This window comes from Chlorocebus sabaeus, chromosome 9 (genome assembly GCF_047675955.1).
Source record: "Chlorocebus sabaeus isolate Y175 chromosome 9, mChlSab1.0.hap1, whole genome shotgun sequence".
Classification (NCBI taxonomy): domain Eukaryota; kingdom Metazoa; phylum Chordata; class Mammalia; order Primates; family Cercopithecidae; genus Chlorocebus; species Chlorocebus sabaeus.
This window is the reverse complement of record NC_132912.1, coordinates 82432392-82453630: the sequence shown is the minus strand read 5'-3', so window position 1 is coordinate 82453630 and position 21239 is coordinate 82432392. Positions and strand designations below refer to the sequence as shown.

Sequence of the window (21239 nt, the reverse complement as noted above, 5' to 3'; positions counted from 1 at the left end):
AAAGTTACGGTATTACAGTTTCTTTACAAATTTATAAATATGAGGATGTCATTTGAACTGCATTCAAGCCTCAAAAGCTATAAACTAGGTCTATTTACCTTAAGTGTATGATCTTTAAAGTGTATGAGGTGAGACTGGTTATTCCTTTGTGCACTGTCTCCACACGATGCTGCCACACTCATCATTTTCCTAGAGCCCATTCCAAGGCACTTTAAAAATTTAACTTTCATTAAATAATAATTTTAAAGACCTTCCTAACTCCTCTTAGAAAGACTTGGTTTTCAACATTTCTTGGCATTTGAGCCAATGGTACCATGTCATTTATGCCCAAAGCATATCTAGAATGTTGTCAGATGACAAGAACAATGTAATTAACAAGCATATGCAGATATTTTCTTAGGTTGGCAAAGTAGTAATTGTTCACACAGGAAAAAAAAAAAAAAGGCCAGTGGCACAAATAATAGAAAATAATAAGTCTATCATTACAGGACTCCCAAAACTTGTTGCAGGAGGCATGGTTTAATGTCCTTGACATTAACTTTCCAATGAACTTTTTCTTCCAATTGAGTGGCCAGCGTTATCTTAAGCCATTTCTGGCTGTATTTTCTTCACATTCTAAGCCCATTTCCTTTTCTGTTGTCAGCACTCTCTTGGCCTTCAAACAGCTCTAGTTGGGCCTCTGTTCAAGTGGTAGTGCACACCCTACCTCCAAGGAACTTGCTGCAAATCTTGTTAGTCAAAAGTGCGGTCCATGGACCAGCATCAGAGTCCAGTCCAGTCTACTTAATCAGAATCTGCATTTAAACAAAATCCTCACGTGATCATTTTTACTTACAATTATTTTCACTTTTTATTCTTTCTCTTTAGCTTTTATTTAGTCTTTACACTTAGCTATAACTTGGGGACTGTGGCAGTGGGGTTCCATTTTTTTTTTTTTTTTTTTTTTTTTAGCAGTTCAGCAGCCTATCTTAATCAGGAGGGAAAAAACTACTACATCACATAGTATTGCTTCTCCTCATAGCATTCACAAAGAAGCAGGCATTAAGGTGGAATTCAATACAACCTTCTTTAGCACTATGATATTATAAATCACACTCTCTTCTTCCTCTTGCATGCTATTAGAATGACTTCTCTATCTTTACAACCCTGCTGGATATTGAGAAGTCAATCATAATTCCACTACTTTATCCCACATCAACATGTTTTTTTCTCTTTCAGTCAGTATATGTCTTGATAATAGGTACTGAATCCTTTTTAACTTTTTAAAATCCCCAAAGCAAGATATAGTGCCTGGAAAACCAGTAGGTTTCAACAGTACCCTCTTTTTAACTAATAATGAAAAGAATAACTTGGTCACTAATTCCTGAAATTTCAAATACATGCAAAAACAAAAACAAAAACAAAAACAAAAAACTTACCTACTTAAGCTTAAGTTATTGCATTTTCATAGCCATATCAATTTGTTTCTCCTATGGCCCACTTCTCCTTCTAGATTGATTCTAAAGATTTTAGTTTATGTGATAGAAAAAATAAATATCCATGGAAAACTTTAAATACTTTGTCATTTCTAATGTGTACGCTTAAAAAAAAAATCCCTTCTCCAATCTGTCTGAAATTAGGGAATTTCTATTGATGCACTTTGTCATCTTTGATTCCCCAATGATTCCTGTAGTTTCTGATACATAACATTCAAATATCTGTTGAATGAATGAGTTATTTTTAAACCACCATGTTTGTTAGCATGTTACAATTAATGAAAAAAGTTCCAATGCAAAACATTTTAATAGGTTGTCAAATATACAGTTATTAGAATTATGTAAATATCACTTATAAAAATTGGTATATCACATTAGATGATTCTATAAAATAAAAACACAAATCACACATTGACAATAACCCCTGCAGTCCAAGTATACTCCCACAATAGTACAAATTACAAACACATTAAAAAAAAAAACCCCTAAAGACATTTATACATTTAAACCAAAGTAACTGTGACTAAATACATTCATTCATCAAGTACAATAAATTTAGCATTGTTGCTCATAGTCACTAATAACACAATTTTAGGTGCAATTTCACATGCTTTCATAAATCTTCCAGTACAGTTCCCATAGTAAAGTGTCTTTGTGCACGCCATTTTCATTTATATGCAGGTGCATCATACATCATACTTAAAACTATTTCACTTCACAAACTGTTAATATATATTTTAAGTGGATAGTAGGTAAAAAACTTAAACTTCAATGATGACAAAATCTAAAATTAAAGAAAAGTCTTGAAAGCCTATAGTGACTTGTTTACTTGCATGAATAATATTTTCACTTAGTACAGGCTATTAATATAAGTAATGAGAACTTAAATATTAACTCAAAAAAAGATAGAGGCTCCAAACTTTTCTAAGAAATTAATGCATTTTCAAAGTAATAATATAATCAGTCTGTAAGTCAAAAGTAATTTCATATTCATTGCCAAATTTAAAATAACAGTGATGTTAAGATTGAGGCCTAAAACTGTTGTACTAAATTGTAAAATACAGTAAAGAAAACGCAGCTCATTTGCTTGGGAATATGTAATGGAATGTTTCTCAGAGCAATGTTTATGTTAAACATTACTTTAAATGGACAGTCTAAATAAATGTACCTTTGCCAGCAAGGAAAGTGAAAAATTAAGGCTTTTTTATGCTATCTGTAACTACTACCCAAACTTAAATAGAGGTTTCAATACTGCAAAATATTACTTCTCACTTCAACTATTGTTAGTTGCTTCATTTCAACCCCATACTTATTATTTAGATGCCTATTTTTCTATATCTCTATTTTAATTAAGTCCCCAATCCCACCCCATCCAAAGAGAATGCTGAAAATGGTTAGGGCCTTATCTGTTTGGTTCACAGTTGTAATACTGGGGGCTAAAAATGCTTAACACATGGCATAAATACAAGAAATATTTTTGAATGAACTAAGAAGCCTGGCCTCCAAAGACAACCCTACTTGTTTTTCCAAAGCAATAACAGATAATTGTTACTTCTTTAGATAATCAGATTGACAATTATTCAAAAGGAATAGATGTTTCCTAGGCTATGAAAACATCAAAAACATGTAATAGAAAGGATAACTGAGGGTACAAACATATCAAATCAAGACTAAAGGCACCAGAGAAAAAAGGTAAGCATTGTAAACATTTTTTAAAGCAAAACAAGTTTTAACGTGTAAGTGTCAAACTAGTAAGAGAAAATGTCCTAAAATGATGACAATGCTTTACCATAGTAGACACAATTCCTGTAATTTCACAAACAGAATTCTCTCGTTGTTCTATTGTTTTCTTTCATCCTACATCTTCTACAATATTCCAACCCCTAGAAACAAATGTATTTTCAGCTGCGTGAAACAAAAAATTGCAACTGAAGGGTCTACGGAAATTCCTTTTTCTTAAATGATGTTATAAATTTGATACACAGACTTGATAGACATAAGAACATCATCTTGGAAATCATAAAATACTAAATTATGCTCAATCAAAATACAGACAAAGGTTCTTCAGTTGAACAGTTTAGAGCCCCATAAGAGCAAATTGTAGTGTAAAGAAGAAAAGTAAGTACAATCTTTCCAGACGCACGAAACAAAGAATAATGAGTACTGAGTTGAAATACCACAAGCTCCACATTAGAGCCATTTAATATACACATTTTCATAACTGTTTCTTGAAAAACTATTTAGATAAAATATTTAGCATTTATCATTGATTTTAATTTACTTGAATCTATGCAATGTCCATCCATATTAAAATATCAATTAATGTAAATACTTTATTACAAAACTATTATACAATTTAAATTTTTATTAGAGAAAGGTATTATCCACATCCACAATTTCTTAAAGTCCTTTTTAAATGAGTGTATTCCATAAGAAATACACTAAAATCATTACTTATGTTTCATAGGGGAAAAAAACTATGAGAATCCTATTTACCCAAACTATATCCCTAATATGCTTATTTCTTGAGCCTTTACATGTTCAAATATGCTTGTTGAATAGTGATGATTCATCCCCACAGTGGTAAATTTCAGCATAACATTAAGTGACTGAGAGAGACGAAAATAGTCACATGTAGATTAGATAAACAGATACTTATTCTGTTATACCTAAGCTTTCTTATAAAGCAACACAAAATGAGCATTGGATAACAATAACAAATGTAAACAAACAGAATTAAATGTTAATCCCTTCCCTGAAAAACAACAGATAAGAGGGCTTCTTGCTTTATTAAAAACAAAACGATCTATTTTATCAAAAGGGTAAGACATTGATTTTACAAAATTATATTTCCAAATACAGATAAAAAAGATCTTGAACAGTTAATTCAGATTTTATTGAGCTAAAATGTGCAAAAATCTGATAATACTTAAGTTTATTAAATTCATTGTACATAGGTTGATATAATCCCATAAAAAAAAAAGCCTCAGTATCTTGTTAAGATTCAAAATAGTGTTTAATTATCTGAACTTAAGATTTATTGAACCACTATCCAAATAACAACAAAATCCATATTGTAAAAGAAAAAAGTAAAACTAAAAATTTTCTGATTATCACTTGAAATTCATTCCCATTAAAACATAAAACTATAGCCAATAACCATTTGAAAAGTGAAGAAAAATTGGAAGTCCCTGTGATAATTACACCAATTCTAAATAAAAAATTAAAATCAAATTTTGCTATTACAAAATGCATGTGATTTTAAGTTATTCAGGTTTAATAGATTTACTAAGGATAGAGTTCATAGAGCATTTAGTTGGTACTTCTGTCTGTACTCAGGTATTTGCAAAGTACCCCCAGAGAAGGCTGAGAGGGTAAAATAAACATAAAATTGTGAAATTTTCTCCACACCACAACAAAGGCGCTCAGATTTAAAAATTCAATTTGTAACTCTAGAAGAAAAAGAGGAGAAACAATTTACAACCCCAAAATATTTTCTAGAACTATGACAAAACTGATAACTACCTAGAAATGTTATTAGTGAATCGAAGTGCAAGTAATGACAGCATTAACATCAAATGTATTTGAAGACTCAAAGTTTTAAATGTTTTCAATGACAAACAACTAGTTGATTTTTTTTAAGGTGGTGGGTGTGAAACAAAGATAATACAAATCTAATTTTTCCAGGAACAGTAGCACTGCCCCTGTCCCCATGAAATTAAGTTATAATTTCACCATTCAACATAATATAAAACTGTTTTGATTAAGAGTGAAATAGAAGCATGAATATAGATACGCACCAAACCCTATATTAGGGACTAATTTACACATGGTATTTTTGATAACAACCTAATTAGATACTGTCTTTCATTGCTTACTATAACTCTGAGAAACTGCTTTTAACATTTACACTACTGCTTAACTAAACGGGGACATAAAAATACATAAATTTTTAAAGAAAAAATTCAAGTTATTTAGAGGAGAAATAAAACTTCAATTATTTACTTTTTTGAAGCTGCATTTAGATACAAAGGTATATGCTTTACGATACTTTTCACAATGTAATAAATTTATACTCCAATTTTCTCATGAATTCTCGATTGCAAAAGAAAATATTTTGTTCCTTGAAAATAACATCTCTCTTCCCCTAACCCGGGTAAGAACAATTAGCGTGCCCTTAATTTCAAGACTTTGTTGTTGTCATCCACGTCAATTGTCTTTTTCATGAAGTATAATATTTTGAGAGAGATATATAAAAATTAAAGAGAAAATCTGCTTTTGGAATGCAACGATTCTAAATCATTTCACTAAGAAGCACCCTTTGATACGCTGGTCTGAACTTTTAATATAAAACCTAAACAGTACTTATTTCTGAAGTAGAATTTTCTCCAGTTTTAGTAACTTCATACATAGCAATACTAAGGACATCAACCTGTGCTTTTGAGATTTTGATAGGTATTCTAATAATGTAATATTTTAGATATGGCTCATTGTCAAGGCTGGGTGGACAGAGATTTCATGAACTGGCTACAGAAAGCTAACTAAACTCTTAATGACTGAATAATGGTTTGCATTTTGCTTGAGCCAAAAAAGATGTTTAAGCCATGTACCACCACATTCCCTGCTTAACATTCCTAAGTTTCTTTATTCTTCATAGTTTTCTAATGAACAAATAATTAGTTTTCCTGAGTAAGATTATAAAAAAGTTAACCTTTCTTCCAAAAGTATAAAGACAAATAAAATGTCGACTCACAATACAAATTTTTTACACAGCATTACAGGTGCAGAGACATTGACTGCTCCTCTTCACTATGATTGGCCCACCCTTTAAAAAGACTGTAACAGAGAATTCAATTGTCTAAAATACTTCGAAGTACAGAAATTAAATGCTTTAGCCCATAAACATATCCCTCATCTATTGTGTTGCTAGGGAACACATGAGCAAAATCTATCATTCGCACTTCTACTTCAGCGATCTCTTGGCAACCAGTGGGAAGATGGTAGAAAACTTTTTCCAGTTGGGAAAGTACATTTCCATTTAAATGTTCCTGTGACATGCTTTTCCACCCATTGTCTTGCTCCAGATGTTCAACTTTCAATGAAGTCTGACTGTGATGCTTTTTTGTATACATTTTCCTGTGACGAGCATACATCTTGGACAAGCTTTTGCCCACTGAAGCCTCTATTTTTCCATTAGCTGTGGAACTTAACACATGAAAGTTATTATTGTACTCTAGTACTTCTGTGTCTGACAGTTGTCCTTTGGACAAAAACCTTTCTGCCAAAGTTCTGTCATTCAATTTTGTAGTGGTTGGCTGAGATGAACCTTCATAAACAAATAGTAATGAACTTGCGTAAAAGTTAAGCTGCTTCTGGTTTTCAAACCACTGCAGAATTTTCTCAATCTTCTGAATACTGGCAGCAACAGCATCTTTTCTTAAGCAATACCCATTATGAAAAAATCTGGAGACTCCTATAAAAAAGAAAAATATGAGTATTATAATCAAATTATGAAATAATTATTATTTGGGAAGTAAACTCATCACAGAATTCTCCAATATTTTCCCCACCCTCCCTTATAATTAAGTGAACAGTTAATCCTAGAATTCTAAGAATTCTAGTCAGATATAGAAATCTGACCACAGCTTAATTTTTGGTGAAGATGCTCTTATTAGAAAACATTTAAATTACACTAACATGATATGAAATGTCCTATTTAGACAAAAGGAAATTTATTACACATAGACTGATAGTTTACTTCTCTCACTATATTCTCTTAAGAAACAGGATTCCACGCTGGGTGTGGTGGCTCATGCGTGTAATCCCAGCACTTTGGGAGGCTGAGACGGGCGGATCACGAGGTCAGGAGATCGAGACCGTCCTGGCTAACACGGTGAAACCCCATCTCTACTAAAAATACAAAAAAAAAAAAAAGATAATTAGCCAGGCATGGCGGCAGGTGCCTGTAATCCCAGCTACTCGGGAGGGTGAGCAGAACTGCGTGAACGCGGGAGGCGGAGCTTGCAGTGAGCCGAGATCATGCCACTGCACTCCAACCTGGGCGACAGAGCTAGACTCCGTCTAAAAAAAAAAAAAAAAAAGAAATAGGATTCCAAGACTTGCTCTATTTGCTATTGTGAGAAATTTTACAGTAAAATTACTTGTTTGGGCTGGGCACAGTGGCTCACGCCTGTAATCCCAGCACTTTTGGAGATAGAGGCGGGTAGATCACCTGAGGTCAGGAGTTCAAGATCATCCTGGCCAACATGGTAAAACCTCGTCTCTACTAAAAATACAAAAATTAGGCATGGTGACGCATGCCTGTACTCCCAGCTACTTGGGAGGCTGAGGCACGAGAATCACCTGAACCTGGGAGGTAGAGGTTGCAGTGACCCGAGATCGTGCCACTGTGCTCCAGTCTGGGCAATAGAGCAAGATTGTCTTGGAAAAAAACCCAAAAAAACAAAAAAACTTGTTTGTTAGAATCTCATTTAGAGCTAACTAAAACCTAGAGTCAAATTTAATTATTTTTTAATGGTACCATTACCAAATACCAAACCATAACTCTACTAATTTTCATTTGCTTTCAATAATATTGATTAAGTCAATTGTTCCAAAAAGTTCAGCAGCTCACTTTTGGGAATAGCACTTTTCCAGGTTAGGTATATTATTGAAAATTGAGACCTTTAAATGTTTTAACCTATCAGATTATTAGGGCTTTTTAAAAACTAGGCCTAGTTTATCATACTTGGAAATTTATAGGTATATATAATTTGATTTCTGCTTTCAAATAACTTGTTCCCCCAATTTGGGACAGAAACTATTAAAAGACACATTCAGGTATGACTAAATTAGTAGCATGGGAAAATATTTTTTAAATAGCCCATCTGAAAGTTATTTTGCTGTTGATTAAGTACTCCAAGGCAAACACTAATTGTTAAGCTCAAGCTATGGATGTTTGCTTTCTACACACAAAATAAGAATTCTTCTACAAACTTTTTACACTATGCATAAGTTCTTCTCTAATTATCTTAGTAGAGCTAAGAATAAACGTGTAATATAAAGTTATTTCCAGGAATCTAGGATATTGTTGTTTTTGTAATATCTTGGCCATAAATATTTTAGAAACATATATATATGTATGTTAACAGATTTTATTTAAATCAGTTTAATGCCACTTAATTATTCATTATGAAGAGCTCTAGAAACTTACATAGTTCAACTACACATGGAAAAATTCAATAAAAATACATTACATGCTACAACACATATTTTAAAGTCTCTTATGTAACAAGCAGTTTTAATATACTATGATCTATAACGTTTACTTACAAAATAATTTTATAGACAACCTCTAGTTCCAGTATTGAGCTAGATGGTTGGTACACAGCTGTTCATTATTTTTTTAAGTTATATTAATAAGAAATAAATGAAAATGTAACAGGGCCATTCATAGTCCCATGGTCTTGATGTATTATGAACCAGGGCTTGTGATTAATCCAATTCTGTAAATCTAAGTTTCATTAAAAAAAAAAAAAAAATGATTATGAATCAAATCACTTTTCCAAATGACAACTAAAACTGAAATAACTTTAGAATTATTTAACTGTTCAATCATAAAAGCATTAGTTTTTTAATCCTTACCATCTTTTATAGTTTCTTTTGTTAAGCTTCTTCCATAATGCTGATTTTGTGTCTCATAGCTATCGGAATGAACATGATAAACCTGTCAAAAAAAAAAACCAGTGAATATTAAAAAGCTAATACTCCTTGACCATGTGGGTTTATCCCAGCCACAAGGGTGGCAAAAGATGAAATCTACTCAGATAATTCATTCTTATAGATTTGAGAAGAAAAAAAAAATCGCAGTCATATCAATGGATGCTGAAAAGGCACTTTACAAATTTAACATCCACTACTGATGAAAACTCTTTGTAATATAAGGATAGATGACTATTTCCAATAATGATAAAACTATCTACCTCAACCTACCAGGAGTTAGTCTCAAATTCAAAGGACAGAACTGAAAAAGCACTTCTTTTAAAATACAAGAAGCTTTCACAAAACTATTTTATCACGATGTCTTTTATATTATTATCATCTAATATTCTGGAGTTCCTAGTAAATGCAATTAGAGAGAAAGAAATTAGAGGTATAATAATTTGGAAAGGTGGAGATAAATACTCTGAAGATAATATTTGTACACTGGAAAATAAAATTAAAGACAAATACAAATAATAAATATATGACATGGCATTTGAATACAAGTTAGTAAACAGAAAATAAGTTTTCTAAACACAAACAACTCATTAGGAAATGTAATGAAAGAAAAGACCCCATTTATAAAATGTAACCCCCCAAAACATGAAAATAAGCTAGATAAGTAAAAGATGTATAAGAAGGTATCTTTAAAACATTCCTAAGACACACACCTATGTTCTCAAAAAAGATTCAACATAATAAACTATATCAATTTTCCTTAATCTACAGCTAAAGTGCGATTATAATAAAAATACCAACTCTTTTTTGGGGGGGTGGGGAGGGACAGTGTCTCCCTCTGTTGCCCAGGCTGGAGTGCAGTGATGTGATCTTGGCTCACTGCAACCCCCGCCTCCAGGATTCAAGTGATTCTTGTGCCTCAGCCTCCAAGTACCTGGGATTACAGGTGTGTGACAACACGGCCAGCTAATTTTTGTATTTTTAGTAGAGGTGAGGTTTCACCATCTACTGGTCTCAAACTCCTGGCCTCAAGCAATCCACCCACCTCAGCCTCCCAAAGTGCTGGGATTACCGGAGTAAGCCACCATGCTCGGCCTCAAAAATTGTTTTTAACCATAAGCCAACTCTAAAGTTCACATATATTAAAAAAAAAAAAAAAAGAAAGTTAAAATAAGATTAATAAGGTGGAACTAACCTTGCCATCCTACCAGATAGTGAAACATATTTTAGAATGAAACATATGTGAGAACTTATTATATGAGAATGGGATTTTAAATCAATGAGGAAGGATTATTTATTAAATGGTGTTATTCTGATTAAACAGTGATCAGGAAAAAATAAGTTGTATTCACACCTGATAGCATATGTCAGGATAAATTCCAAATGTATCAAAGATTGAAATGATAAAAGGGTCCCCAAAAACATGTAGGAATCCTTCAGTAACTGATAATAACTAGGGACGGCATTTCCAACTAAAACTCAGAAATGTCACAGTTGGTTTTTTTTGGTAGATAATATTTGTACATACTTACGGGGTACATGTGATATATTCTTACAGGCATAGAATGTGTAATGATCAAGTGAGAGTATTTAGGGTATTCACCACTACAAATATTTATCATTTCTATGGGTTCACAGTGTTTTTCCCATGCAGAAATCAAAAGAAAAAAAGATTAAAAAAATCATTTGAAATGTATTTGCTGAACAAAGGGCAGGTTTACACTTATGGGGCAAAAAACAAGAAACAGAAAGTGTTTAAGGTAGATTTTGTAATAAACATATACAGTATTTGCATATTTAAAATATCTCTGGAAGGATATATAGAGAAAAATAACTATAATATGATATCTTGTGTGGAGGCAGACTATGCAATTGTACAGGTATACCTCATTTTATTGTGTTTCACTTCATTGTGCTTTACAAATACACTGCATTATTTACAAATTGAAGGTCTGTGGCAGCTTGAGCAAATCTATTGGCACCACTTCTCCAACAGCATGTGCTCACTTCATGTCTCTGTATTACAATTTGGTAATTTTTGAAATTTTTCAAACTTATTATTATATCTGTTTGGTGATCTGTGATTAGTGATCTTTGATGTTACTCTTGTGATTATTTTGGGATGTCACGAAGCACGCCCACATAAGATGGCAAATTGGATAAATATGTGTGTCTTGACTGCTCCACTGACCAGCTGTTCCCCCATCTCTCTTCCTCTCCTCAGGCCTCCCTATCCCTGAGACACAATAATATTGAAATTAGGCCAATTAATAATTAATAACCCTCCAATGAATAATTAATAACCCTCCAACGGCCTCTAAGTGTTCAATGAAAGGAAATGTCACGTTTCTCACTTTAAATCAAAAGCTAAAAAGTGATTAACTTAGTAAGGAAGGCATCTTGAAAGCAAAGACAGGCCTAAAACTAGGCCTCTTGTGCCAAACAGCCAAGCTATGAATGCAAAGAAAAAGCTCTTGAAGGAAATTCAGAGTGCTAACTACAGTAAACACACAAATGATAAGAAAGTGAAACAGCCTGACTGCTAATATTAAGAAAGTTTTAGTGGTCTGGATAGAAGACCAAATCAGTCACAACATTACCTCAGGCCAAAGCCTAATCCAGGATAAGACTCTTTTCAATTGTATTAAGGCTGAGAGTCACCATGAGGAAGCTGCAGAAGAAAAATGCAAAGCTAGCAAAGGCTGGTTCATAGATCCTAGCAGAAGTTTATGGAAAGATGTTGTTTTTAACTTAAAATGCAAGGTGAAGCAGAAAGTGCTGTTGTAGAGGCTACACCAACTTATTCAGAAGACAACTGATGAAGGTATCTACCCCAAACAACAGATTCTCAATGTAGATGAAACAGCCCTCTATTGAAAAAAATGCCACCTAGGGTTTTCATAGCTAGAGATAAGAAGTCAGTATCTGGCTTTAAAGCTTCAAAGGACAGGCTAACTCTCTTGTTAGGGGCAAATGCAGCTGGTGACTTTAAGTTGAAGCCAATACTCACTCATTTGTCCTAGAGCCCTTAAGAATTATGCTGAATCTCCCAGCTCTTTCGGAGGCTGAGATGGGAGGATTGCTTGAGACCAGAGGACAACTTGAGGCAAGGAGCTCAAGAACAGCCTGAGCACCATAGTGAGACCCTGTCTTTACAAAAAATTTAAAAATTAGTTGGGTGTAGTGGAACATGCCTGTAGTCCCAGCTACTCGAGAGGCTGAGGTGGGAGGATTGCTTGAGCCCAGGAGTTGGGGGCTGCAGTGAGCTATGATTATACCACTGGACTCCAGCCCAGGCCAAGACCCTGTCTCAAAAAAAAAAAACAAAAAACAAAAGTGCTGAATCTACTCTGCTTGGACTCAAAGGCTGGATGACAGCACATCTGTTTATAGTATGGTTTACTGAATATTTTCAGCCCACCATTGAGAACTACTACTCAGAAAAAAAGATTCCTTCCAAAATATTACTGCTCATTGACAGTGCACCTGGTCACCTAACAAGAGCACTGATGATGTACAAGGAGATTAATGTTGTTTGCATGCCTGCTAACAATATTCCTTTTGCAGTTCTATGGATCAAGGAGTAATTTCAACTTTTAAGTTGTATTATTTAAGAAATATATTTTGCAAAGCTACATACAGCTGCCATTGATAATTCCTCTGATGGACTGGGGCAATGTAAATTGAAAAGCTTTTGGAAAGAATTCACCATTCTAGATGGCATAAAGAAGATTTGAGATTCCTGGGAGGAGGTCTAAATATCAACATTAACAGGAGTCTGGAAGAAGTTAATTCCAACCCTCATGGATGACTCTGAGGAGTTCAATTCAAGACTTCAGTGGAGGAGGTAACTGCAGATGTGGTGGAAAGAGCAAGTGAACTAGAATTAAGACTGAAGGCTGTAAGAGGTGACTGAATTGCTGCAAACTCATGATAAACCTTGAATGGATGAACAGCGGCTTGCCTGCTTGTTTTATTGACTGGCTGACTGAGATAGGGTCTCGCTCTGTCACCCAGGCTGGAGGGCAGTGGCACAATCATGGCTTACTCTTGTACTCAAGCAATCCTTCCCACCTCAGCCTCCTGAGTATCTGGGACTACAGGTGTGCGCCACCAAGTCTGGCTAATTTTTGTATTCTTTTGTAAACGGGGTTTCGCCATGTTGCCCAGGCTGGTCTCAAACTCCTGAGCCCTAGCGATCCACCCACCCTGGCCTCCCAAAGTGTTGGGATTACTGGCAGAAGTCACTGCCCCTGGCCTCAGAGTGGCTTCTTATGGATGAGCAAAGAAAGTAGTTTCTTGAGATGGAATATACTCCTAGTAAAGATGCTGTAAGTTGTTGAAATGACAATGAATGATTTAGAATATTATATAAACTTACTTGATAAAGCAGAGGCAGGATCTGAGAGGAGTGACTTCAATTTTGAAAGTTCTACTGTGGGTAAAATTCTATCAAAGAGCATCACATGCTCCAGAGAAACCTTTCATTTAAAAAAGAGTAAATTTATGTGGCAAACTTCATTGCTGTCTTATTTTAAGAAATTGCTGCAGGCACTCCAACCTTCAGCAGCCACTACCTTGATCAATCAGCAGCCACAGGCAAGAGCCTCTACTAGCAAAAGGAAACAACTCACTGAAGGCTCAGATAATCATTAGTATTCTTTAGCAGTAAGTATTTTTTAATTAAAGCATACACGTTGTTTTTTAAAAACACAATGCAGCCAGACACAGTGCCTCATGCCTTTAATAATAGTGCTCTGGGAGGCCGAGGCAGGAAGATTGCTTGAGCCTAGGAGTTTAAGACCAGCCTGGGCAATATGGCAAGACCCCATCTCTATAAGAAATAAAAAATAAGCCAGGTGTGGTAGCAAAGACATTTGTAATAAAAAGTTAACATTCTCAACCTAAAAACATGTAAATATGTAGCAAAAAAGTATCCAATTTTTTTTTTAATATAAAGAAAACTGAGAAACAGGTGTAGGAGGACAGAATGATAAGCAAAAGCAAGCTCGTGTTTTTCCTGGATTGTACATCACCATATTAGTTGCTCATTTTGCAACTTCTTTGCAGAAACTGACAAGCTGATCTTAAAATTCATGTGGAAACTAAAGGGACCCAGAATAGCCAAAACAAATTTGAAAAAGAAGAACAAAGTTGAGGCCTGATGCACTGGCTCACACCTGCAATCTCACCACTTTGGGAGGCCAAGGCAGGAGGATCACTTGAGCCCAGGAGTTCAAGACTAGCCTGGGCAACAAAGTGAGACACAGTCTCCACAAAATAACTTAAAAACTAGTTGGGTGTGATGGTGTACACTTGTAGTCTCAGTTACTTGGGAGGCTTAAGTAGGAGGACTGCTTGAGCCCAGCAATTTGAGGCTGCAGTAAGACATGATCATGCTACTGCACTCTAGCCTGGATGACAGAGCAAAGACTCAGTCTCAAAATAAAATAAAATTTTTAAAAGAACAAAATTAGAGGACTCATTATTCAAAACTTACTCCAAAGCAACATTAATCAAAGCAGTGTAGTACTTGGCATAAGGATAGACAATATGAAACAATGGAAAACATTTATGGTCAACTTATTTTCAACAAGGGTATCAAGAATATTCACTGGGGGAATAACAGTCTTATCAACAAATGTGCTAGGACAACTGGATATCCATATGCAAAAGAATGAAGTTTGACTCCTTCCTTAAAGCACACAAAAAATTTACTTAAAATGTATCATAAATCTCAATGCAAGAGATAAAATTACAACATTCTTACAAGAAAAATAGGAGTAAATATTGATGAGTTGGGGTTAGGCAATGGTTTCTTAGATTTTACACCAAAAGCCTAGGTAACAACAACAACAACAACAAAAAAGCAAATTGGACTTCAAAACTAAAAATTTGGAGGCTTCAACAAATACTATAACGTAAAGACAATCAGATTAGAAAAAATATTTGCAAATCAAAAGTTTGATGGATTTATATACAACTCAATAATTAAAAACAAAATGTCTGAATAGACATTTCCCCAAAGAAGACATATGTAGTCAATAATATTGCACACGAAAAGATGCTCAACATCATTAATCATTAGAGAAAGGCAAATCAAACCACAAGGAGATGCTACTTGACACCTACTAGGATGGCTTATAGCAGAAAAACAAAAAGGAACAAAGGTTTCAACAATGTGGAGAAAATTGAACCATCATGAATTGCTGGTGGGAATGTAAAATGAATGGTGAAGACACCATATGTTCTCACTTACAAGTGGGAACTAAGGTATGAGTAAACAAAGGCATACAGAGTAATATAATGGACTTTAGACACTCGGAAGGAGAAGAGTGGGAAGGGTGGCTAGGGATTAAAAAACCTACATATTAGGTACAATGTACGCTACTCAGGTGATGAATACACTAAAATCTTAGCATTTACCACTACATAATTCATCCATGTAACAATAACAAAAAAACTGTACCCCCAAACCTACTTAAATAATTTTGTGAAAAATTAAATAACTAAAGAAAATGGTGAAGTCACTTTGGAAAAACACTTTGGCAGTTTCTCAAAAAGTTAAACATAAACTTAACCCTAGGACCTACCAATTTCACACATAAGAATCTACCTGAGAGAAATAAAACATATACCTGCACAGAAATGTGTATACAAATGTTCATAACAGTTACTAGTAGCCAAAAAGTAGAAACAACCCAAAGTCCATCAATGAATGAATGCATAAACAAAATGTGGTATATCCATATAATAGAATATTATTTGGCAATAAAAAACAAAGTACTGACTTATATGACATGGGTGAATTTTAAAAACATGAAACTAAATGAAAGAAGATAGTCACAAAATACCACACGTTGTACTGTACAATTCGATTTATATGAATTGTCCAGAAGCGGCAAATCCGTAGAGATAGAAAATAGATTAGTGGTTCCCTAGGGACAGGGAGTTTGGAAGGAAATTGGTAGGGACTGCTAATGCATATGAAGTTTTTTGCAGAAGTGATAAAAATATTGTAAGTTGAATGTGGTGACAGTTGCCCAAGTCTATGAATTGACTAAAACCAGTGAACTGTATACTTTAAATAATTAACAGAATGGTATGTAAATGACATCTCACTAAAGCCATCTTAAAAAAATAAACCTCTTTAAGGAATAAACAAACTTCTATTTATGTCTAGGGAAACAATATATCCCAGTAGAGCAAAATCATACAATACCTTATTTGCTTATCCTGTTTATGTACCCTAAAGGTAATGCAAACCCAAAGAAGAGTTTACTATTATTATTATTTTATTTCAATAGCTTTTGGGGAACAGGTGGTTTTTTGTTACATGAATAAGTTCTTCAGTGGTGATTTGAGATCTTGGTGCACCTGTCACCCAAGCAGTGTACATTTTACTGAATGTGTAGTCTTATCTCTCACCCGCATCCTACCCTTCCTCAAGTTCCCAAAGTCCATTAATCTCATTCTTATGCTTTTGCATCCTCAAAGCTTAGCTCCCACTTGTGAAAGCATACAGTATTTGGTTTTCCATTCTTGAGTTCACTTAGAATAATTGTCTCCAACTCCATTCAAGTTGCTGCAAATGCTATTATTTCATTCCTTTTTATGGCTGAGTAATATTCCATCATGTATATTTCTTTATCCATTCATTGGTTGACGGGCATTTAGATGGGTTCCATATTTTTGCAACTGCGAATTCTACCACTATAAACATGTGTATGCAAGTGTCTTTTTCATATAACAACTTCTTTTTCTTTGGGTAGATACCCACTAGTGGGATTGCTAGGTCGAATGGTAGTTCTACTTTTAATTCTTTTTTTTTTTTTGAGACGGAGTCTCGCTCTCGCCCAGGCTGGAGTGCAGTGGCGCAATGTCGGCTCACTGCAAGCTCCGTCTCTTGGGTTCACGCCATTCTCCTGCCTCAGCCTCCTGAGTAGCTGGGACTACAGGTACCCGCCACCACGCCCGGCTAATTTTTTGTATTTTTAGTAGAGACGGGGTTTCACTGTGTTAGCCAGGACGGTCTCGATCTCCTGACCTCGTGATCCGCCCGCCTGGGCCTCCCAAAGTGCTGGGATTACCAGCCTACTTTTAGTTCTTTAAGGGATCTCCATACTGTTTTCCATAGTGGTTATATTAGTTTACATTCCCACCAGTAGTATAAAAGTGTTCCCTTTTCAACACATCCATGCCAACATCCGTTATTTTTTTATTTTTTTAATTATTGCCATTCCTACAGGAGTAAGGTGGTATACCCCTGCAGTTTTAATTTGCATTTCTCTATTAGTGATGTTGAGCATTTGTTCATATGTGTGTTGGCCATTTGTATATATTCTTTTCAGAATTGTCTATTTATGTCCTTTGTTCACTTTTTGAAGGGATTATTTGCTTCTCGCTTGCAGATTTCTTTGAATTCCTTGTAGATTCTAGATAGTAGTCCTTTGTCAGATGCACAGTTTGCAAACATTTTCTCCAATTCTGTGGGTTGTCTGTTTACTCTGCTGATTATTTCTTTTGCTGTGCAGAAGCTTTTAATTAGGTCCCATTTATTTATTTTTGTTTTTGTTGCATTTGCTTTTGGATTCTTGGTCATAAATTCCTTGCCTAAGCCAACTGTAGAAGAGTATTTCCAATGTTATCATCTAGAATTTTTATAGTTTCAGGTATTAGATTTAAGTCTTTGATCCATCTTGAATAGATTTTTGTATAAAGTGAGAGATGAGGATTCAGTTTCATTCTTCTACATGTGACTTGCCAATTATGCCAGAACCATTTGTTAGACAGGGTGTCCTTTACCCAATTTATGTTTTTGCATGCTTTGTTGAAGATCAGTTGATTGTAAGTATTTGGGTTTATTTCTGGATTCTCTGTTCTGTTCCACTGGTCTATGTGCCTATTTTTATACCAGTACCATGCTGTTTTGGTAACTATACCCTTGCAGTGTAGTTTGTAGTCGGGTAATGTGATGCCTACAGATTTGTTCTTTTTGCTTAGTATTTCTTTGGCTATATGGACTCTTTTTTGGTTCCATATAAATTTTAGCTTTCTTTTTCTTTTTTTTTTTGTAGTTCTGAGAAGAATGATGATGGTATTTTGATGGGCATTGCATTGAATCTGTAGATTGCTTTTGGCAGTATGGTCGTTTTCACAATATTGATTCTACTCATTCATGAGCATGGGATGTGTTTCAATTTCTTTGTGTTATCTATGATTTCTTTCAGCAGCGTGTTGTAGTTTTCCTTGTAGAAATCTTTCACCTCCTTGGTTAAGTATATTCCTAAGTACTTTTATTTTTTATTTTGTGGCTGTTGCAAAAGAGATTTAAGTTCTTGATTTGATTCTCAGCTTGGTAGTTGTTGGTGTATAGCAGTTTGTGTACACAGATTTTGTATCCTGAAACTTTACTGAATTCATTTCTCAGATCTAGGAACTTTCTGGATAAGTCTCTAGGATTTTCTAGGTATTCAATCATGTGGCTGGTGAACAGTGACAGTTTGATTTCCTCTTTACTGATCTGGATGCCCTTTATTTCTTTCTCTTGTCTGACTGCTCTGGCAAGGACCTCCAGTACTATGTTGAAAAGAAGTGGTGAAAGTGGGCATCCTTGTCTTGGTTCAGTACTCAGGGGAAATGCTTTCAACTTTTCCCTATTCAGTATGATGATGGCTGTGGGTTTGTCATAGACAGCTTTTATGATTTTGAAGTATGTCCCTCCGATGCCAATTTTGCTCAGGGTTTTTATCATAAAGGCATGCAGGATTCTGTCAAATGATTTTCTGCATCTAATTCTGTTTATGTGATATATCACATTTATAGACTTGTGTATGTTAAACCATCCCTGCATCCCTGGTATGAAATCCACTTGATCATGGTGTATTATGTTTTTGCTATGCTGTTGGATTTGGTTAGCTAGTATTTTGTTGAGGATTTTTGCATCTATGTTCATCAGGGATATTGATCCGTAGTTTTCTTTCTTTGTTATGTCCTTTCCTGGTTTTGGTATTAGGGAAATATTGGCTTCACAGAATGATTTAGCGAGGATTCCCTCTTTATCTTATGGAATTTCAGTAAGATTGGTACCAATTCTTCTTTGAATATCTGCTAGAACTCAGCTGTGAATCCATCAGGTCTTGGACTTTTTTTCTTGGTAATTTCTTTATTACTGTTTCAATCTCGCTACTTGTTATTGGTCTGTTCAGAGTTTCTATTTTTTCCTGATTTAATCTAGGTGAGTTGTATATTTCCAGGAATTTATTCATCTCCTCTAGATTTTCTAGTTTGTGCACATAAAGGTGTTCAAAGTAGCCTTGAATGATCTCTTGTATTTCTGCGGTATCAGTTGTAACGTCACCAGTTTTGCCTCTAATTCAGCTTATTTGGATCTTCTCTCTTCTTGGTTAATCTAGCTAACGGTCTATCAATTTTGTTATCTTTTCAAAGAACCAGCTTTTTGTTTCATTTATATTTTGCATTATTTTTTGTTGTTTCAATTTCATTTAGTTCTGCTCTGATCTTTGTTATTTCTTTTATTCTGCTGGGTTTGGCTTTGGTTTGTTCTTGTTTCTCTAGTTCCTTGAGATGTGACATTAGATTGTCTATTTGTGCTCTTTCAGACTTTTTGATGTAGGTATTTAATGCTATGAACTTTACTCTTGGCACTGCTTTTGCTGTATCCGAGGTTTTGATAAGTTGTGTCACTATTATTGTTCAGATTAAAGAATTTTTACATTTCCATCTTGATTTCATTGTTTACACAAAAATCATTCACAAAAATAATTCAAGGGCAGATTGTTTAATTTCTATGTATTTGTATGGCTTTGAGGTTTCTTTTGGAGTTAATTTCCAGTTTTATTCCACTGTGGTCTCAGAAGATACTTGTTATGATTTTGATTTTCTTAAATTTATTGAGACTTGTTTTGTGGCCTATCATATGGTCTATCTTGGAGGATGTTTTGAATGTTTATTCTGCAGTTGTTGGGTAGAATGTTCTGTAAATATCTATTAAAGTCCATTTGTTCTAGGGTATACTTTAAGTCCATTGTTTCTTTGTTGACTTTCTGTCTTGATAACCTGTCAAGTGCTGTCAGTGGAGTACTGAAGTGCCCCACTATTACTGTGTGTTATATCATTTCTTAGGTCTAGCAGTAATTACTTTATGAATTTAGGAGCTCCAGTGTTAGGTGCATATATATTTAGGATTGTGATGATCTTTTTGCAACGAATTTCCTAGGACTTAAATTTGAGTTTCCTGTAATTGATGCCTAGATCTCTAGCAAGGCCAGAGAAGTTTTCCTCAATTATTTCCTCAGATAAGTTTTCCAAACTTTTAGATTTCTCTTCTTTAGGAAGACCAATTATTCTTAGGTTTGGCCATTTAACATAAACCCAAATTTCTTGGAGGTTTTGTTCTTTTTTTTTTTTTTTTTTGAGATGGAGTTTTGCTTTGTTAGCCAGGCTGGAGTGCAGTGGTGTGATCTTGGCTCACTGCAAGCTCCGCCTCCTGCGTTCATGCCATTCTCCTGCCTCAGCCTCCCACGTAGCTTGGACTATAGGCGCCTGCCACCACATGCGGCTAATTTTTTGTATTTTTAGTAGAGATGGGGTTTCATCGTGTTAGCCAGGATGGTCTCGATCTCCTGACCTCGTGATCCGCCCGTCTTGGCCTCCCGAAGTGCTGGGATTACAGGCATGAGCCACCACACCTGGCTCTGTTTTTTAAATTTAAGTTGCTTTTCACCTTTCTCTGGTATCTCCTTGAGTAGCTTAATAATCAGCCTTCAGAATTATTTATATGGCAATTCAGAGATTTCTTCTAGGTTTGGAACCACTGCTAGGGAGCTACTGTGATCTTTGGGGGTGTTATAGAGCCCTGTTTTCGTCATATTACCAGAATCACTTTTCTAATTCCTTCTCATTTGGGTAGACTGCTTCTTCAAACTGTTCTTGAATACATTTTTGTATTCTCTCTCTCTCTTAAGGATTAGGCTTTAATTTTTATTTTAGTCTAAACTGATTCTTGGTACTTGTAGGGGTAAA

The 21239-nt window shown here is 34.8% G+C and overlaps 1 protein-coding gene across 3 annotated transcripts in view; it reads right to left on the bottom strand.

The window, feature by feature from the left end:
- Positions 1-1763: 1763 nt before the first annotated feature.
- IPMK (inositol polyphosphate multikinase) overlaps positions 1764-21239 on the bottom strand; it is a 77132-nt gene continuing 57656 nt past the window's right edge. For all 3 annotated transcript variants that reach the window (XM_007963403.3, XM_073019141.1, XM_007963404.3), the window contains exons 5-6: positions 9120-9201; positions 1764-6948 (exon numbers count right to left, since the gene is read on the bottom strand). In XM_007963403.3, coding sequence (XP_007961594.1) covers positions 6326-6948; positions 9120-9201 — 705 coding nt within the window. In that variant the 3' untranslated portion in view covers positions 1764-6325. The remainder of the gene's footprint in view (positions 6949-9119; positions 9202-21239) is intronic.